General features: G+C 40.1%; 1 protein-coding gene across 1 annotated transcript; it reads left to right on the top strand.

The window, feature by feature from the left end:
• On the top strand, positions 1–4,802 carry LOC118053733 (U-box domain-containing protein 13). Its single transcript, XM_035065075.2, has 4 exons — positions 1–653; positions 1,868–1,984; positions 2,348–2,803; positions 3,381–4,802. The coding sequence occupies exons 1-4, from the start codon at positions 378–380 to the stop codon at positions 4,521–4,523; spliced, it is 1,992 nt and encodes a 663-aa protein (XP_034920966.1). The 5' UTR covers positions 1–377; the 3' UTR covers positions 4,524–4,802.
• The last annotated feature ends 267 nt before the right edge of the window (positions 4,803–5,069 follow it).

Here is a 5,069-nt window from a genome sequence, read left to right as displayed (position 1 = left end):
CGACGTTTTTATTTTTTATTTTTTTATGGTGAAAATGGAAAAATAAAATAAAAACGCCGCCAGCTCTGTACAGCTCAAGCTGACTAGCCAAGCCAGAAAAGCCTCACTCACCACATTAGACCACAACCAAATCCATTAAACCCAAGCCAAATTCCGAATAAACCAACCCAACCCCGGCTTAGCTCACACTAGCCGCTCCAAAAGAAAAAAAAAAGTCTCTCTCTCTCTCTCTCTCTCTCATGTAGACTGACTGACGATTATGGGTATTGGTCTATTAATATTTCAGTAATCCGGTTGAGCAAGGCAAAGGAGTATCGTCTGGTAGTACGGTGCGTGCAGTGAGAGATCTGTTTCGTTTTGTTATCTGGGTTATAATAATGGAGGAGGAGAACGGAGGACTGGTAGTTCAAAGTTTGATAGAGACAGTGAACGAGATAGCTTCGATCTCAGATTACAGATGCGCGGTCAAGAAGCAGTATTGCAATCTAGCTAGGAGGTTGAAGTTATTGACACCAATGTTGGAAGAGATTAGAGACAGCAAAGACTCCATCATCCCTCAACAAACTCTCAAAGCTCTTGTTTCGCTCAAACAAGCTTTGGATTCCGCTAAAGATTTGCTTAAATTTGGTAGAGAAGGAAGCAAGATTTACATGGTCTGTACCCCCCTTCTCTTGTTTGTTTTTTTCTTAACGATTCCTTCTCATTTTCTATATATATATATATATAGGGTAGAAAAATTTCTATGGATACTGACCCGGATTCTGTATATGATCGCGCGGAATGACGAAAACGGATCCGTATGGTTGACGACTCCACACAGCTAGTTCGGGTTTTTTTTTTGTTTTTTTTTAAAGAAGTGTTTTGGATATTTGGGAATTAGATGTCTTTTGTTTTTGTTCCCATTGATGTTTGTTTCTCTTAGATTCCATCGAGATGCATTTATTCGAGTCCGAGCCATTGACTTTGTCTCTTCTTATGTTTCGTGTCCCGATGGATTTTGTACCTGTTGAGGAAGTTGCAAGGATGCATGATGATTCATGGGCTACTGCAACAACAACAAAGAAACATTAACTTGTTGTGTAGCTAGACAGTTTTTGTAGAGACTTTATTGATGTGACCCTGATTTCTTTTTATGGAGCTGGTTCATGGGGGTTTTGGATTTTGATCATGAGTACAACTCAGATGAATCTTCTGATACTGCATAAACTACAGAGTACAGAATTGATTTTTTCTTTTTTGGCAAATTATTGTGTTAGACCTGGTTATGCCACAACATTTCGCTAATCAGTCGCCGCTGGAACTTTGATATGGGGGTTCATAGACAATTTGTCTTTCAGGAAAAACAAATAAATCGAAAAAGGGAGCTAGAAAATTGTCAACCATGAAAGAAAACGCTGCGGCATTTCTAAATAGGAATGTTTTATGGTAGTGTCTGTTTCTTTTCCATTGACAACTGCAATGTATCAAAATATTCAGCAGAAACGTGTCTAAAGATTTTAAGCTGATGTGGTTCGTTAATAGAATGGTTTTAAGCATTGGAATTTTCGGTTTATCCTTACATATATGTCCACTTCCTCAATGCTAGTGTGCATATACACTTCCTCATTCCTAACCTATAATGCACATTCTATATCATTTGTGTTTTTTGCATGGTTTAATATCTTTAGCTAAATGTTACCATGCCTAGGTGTTATTAGACAAAAGTTCTCTTGTAATTCTTATTGCAAAAGAGTAGAGGCAAAATTTGGTAACATCTCCAAAATGCTATTTAGTTTGTGTTTTTGTTTTTCATGGTCCCATCAAGACGCCTAGTATTCTTCTTCTTCTTTGTTTCCTTCTAAAATCACTGTGTTTATTTTGCTTTCAGGTCCTAGAGAGGGAACAAATTATGAATAAATACCATGAGGTGACAGCTAAATTGGAGCAAGCTCTAAGTGGAATTTCCTACGAAAGCCTTGACATATCTGATGAAGTTAAGGAACAGGTAGAGAATTGTTAGTGTTTGTTTCTATTTGGGGACGTTGATAACCCAGAACTCAACAACTTAATATTCTGTCCTTAACGTCAAAGGAGCTTAGTTGAGGTGATTTCTTGGGTATCATAAACGTCAAAGGAGCTTAGTTAGATACCACTGTGACCATTTCAAAATTTTGTATGTTTTAAAAGATCCTAAGATGATCCGATCACACTTCAAAACTACACCTGCTTTTTGTCTAGGATTTGTGGTTTAACAAGAATATGAGTGGTTCCAACAGCTCCTTGCATTAACTTATCCATGTTATTGTATTTGTTTTATTGTACATCTCTTTTTACTTTTTATTTTTTAAAAAACGAATGCTGATTTCAGGTTGAGCTTGTCCTTTCTCAATTTAGAAGAGCCAAAGGAAGGGCCGATGATACTGATGTTGAGCTGTATGAAGATCTCTTGTCCCTTTACAACAAGACTGACGATTCAGCAAAAGATCTAGCTGTCCTAAGAAGGTTGTCTGAGAAATTACAGTTGTTGGGAATAGCTGACCTTACACAAGAGTCTCTAGCTTTGCATGAGATGGTTGCTGCCACTGGTGGAGATCCCGGGGAGAACATTGAGAAGATGTCAATGCTTCTGAAGAAAATTAAAGATTTTGTGCAAACAGAAAACCCAAACTTGGATGCTCCAGCAAGGGAAAAGAATCTTCCCCCAAGTGGCAGTGGACAAGCTTTTGCTGATGGAAGTCACAAGACACCAGTTATACCAGATGATTTCCGCTGTCCAATATCCCTGGAATTGATGAAGGATCCTGTCATTGTTTCAACAGGGCAGGTACATGGATCCTGAATCTTAGTTGTACCCTATAGTATTTGAAACAATGGGTGAAACTTGGTTTTTGTTTTTCATCTTTTTTAGTCTGCAATTTGATGATACGAAGTTTCACACCTTGCATCCATCTTCCATTTTTCAACTACTGTAGAATGCTTACAGAAACTGCCATATGCTTTGATAAAACTTGTTAGTGCATCGAAATAGTTAGGTCACTTTTCATCAAGTAATTAGGATCTTCCCTTTGACGAGACCTCTAACTAAGATTTGGACCCTGAAAGTTATACCTGTCTTCCATAATTACTTTTATGTTGCTTTAGAAAGATGGAAACTTGCACAAAAAATCTGAAGGTTTACTGCTCTAAAGATAGGACGGTAACGACTAACGAACATCTTGGGGATTGATTGCTGATATTTACTAGATCTCTTGCTTGGTCCTTGCCCTGTATAAGCTCAAGGGTTTGTTTGTACATCTTTCTACAGCTGTCCTATTTACCTGGCCCTGTATAAGCTCAAGGGTTTGTTTGTACATCTTTCTACAGCTGTCCTATTTAACATATCTCCTTTGTATCTGTTATAGACCTATGAACGATACTGCATTGAGAAATGGCTGGAAGCAGGGCATGACACATGTCCAAAGACACTACAGAAACTCACCAGTGCTGCTCTGACACCCAACTATGTTCTACGCAGCCTCATAGCCCAGTGGTGTGAAGCCAATGGCATTGAGCCACCAAAAAGACCCAGCAGTTCTGGGTCAAATAAAACTATATCTACTTGCTCACCTGCTGAGCGTACAAAGACTGAAATTCTCCTTCACAAGCTTGCATCTGGCAGCCTTGAAGACCAGCGGTCTGCTGCTGGTGAGATCCGTCTTCTTGCCAAGCGAAATGCTGATAATCGTGTGGCTATTGCTGAAGCTGGTGCTATCCCTCTCCTTGTAGGCCTCCTCTCAACTTCTGACTGTCGCACCCAAGAGCATGCAATTACAGCGCTTCTTAACCTCTCCATATGCGAAGAAAACAAAGGAAGCATTGTTTCAGCTGGGGCAGTTCCTGGTATAGTGCATGTGCTCAAGAAGGGCAGTATGGAAGCTCGAGAAAATGCTGCAGCCACCCTTTTCAGCCTTTCAGTTGTGGATGAAAATAAGGTTACAATTGGTTCTTTGGGGGCCATCCCTCCACTGGTGACTCTTCTAAGTGAAGGAACACAAAGGGGGAAGAAGGATGCGGCCACTGCACTTTTCAACTTGTGCATTTATCAGGGGAACAAGGGAAAGGCAGTGAGGGCAGGAGTTGTGCCCACATTGATGCGTCTATTGACGGAAACAGGTGGTGGAATGATTGATGAGGCGTTGGCTATACTAGCAATACTGGCTAGCCACCCTGAAGGGAAGGCAATCATTGGAGCTGCGGAGGCTATCCCGGTTTTGGTGGAAGTTATCAGGAATGGGTCACCCAGGAACAGAGAGAATGCAGCAGCAGTGTTGGTGCATCTTTGTTCTGGAGACCAAAAACATCTGGTAGAGGCACAAGAGCATGGAGTGATGGGGCCGCTGGTGGATTTGGCACAAAATGGCACGGACCGGGGAAAGAGGAAGGCTCAACAGTTGCTTGAGCGTATAAGCAGATTCGTTGAGCAACAAAAGCACACTCAGGCACAAATCGAGGCTCACATCCAGCAGCCTCAGCCACCCACCATGGCTAATTCTGGTGATAGCTGACATTTTTGTTTACTGTTTCATTGATTTGGTTTTTGTTCCGTTTCATGATTCCAAGAGGCAGCTTTGCTTTGGAAGAGGAAGGTGGAAGATCACCCGCTGAAGTTATTTATTTGTTTGTGTGGGATGAGGACACTGCTCTTTCAGGAGATTACTAAAGATCCAAGGGGAAATGGAGAATGAAGAGAAAACTCCAAAACAAATCCAATTGTGTATGTGAAATTGTACCATGTAACATACAATCATCCTCGGTTTTTATTGAAGAGATGTTTTCTGAACTCACTTGAAGTCATATACAAGATTAAGATACACGGTTCCACACACACAAACGATTGATATGGAAATGAAAGAATTAAATGATATCGTCTATTTAGCGGTTTCTTGTGTTGCGTCTTAAGTGCTTTTATTTATTGCTCCTTTGCGACTAGGGTGAGAAAAAAAACCCTGAGAAATCAATTAAATCAAGAAAACAAAAAAAATTAATTCATAAAACTGAACCATGAAAAAATAGAATGTTTGGATTGGTTTCGGTTTTATAACACTTCTAAT

The sequence above is a fragment of the Populus alba genome, chromosome 9 (genome assembly GCF_005239225.2).
Source record: "Populus alba chromosome 9, ASM523922v2, whole genome shotgun sequence".
Taxonomy (NCBI): Eukaryota; Viridiplantae; Streptophyta; class Magnoliopsida; order Malpighiales; family Salicaceae; genus Populus; species Populus alba.
This window is presented reverse-complemented; position numbering and strand designations above follow the sequence as displayed.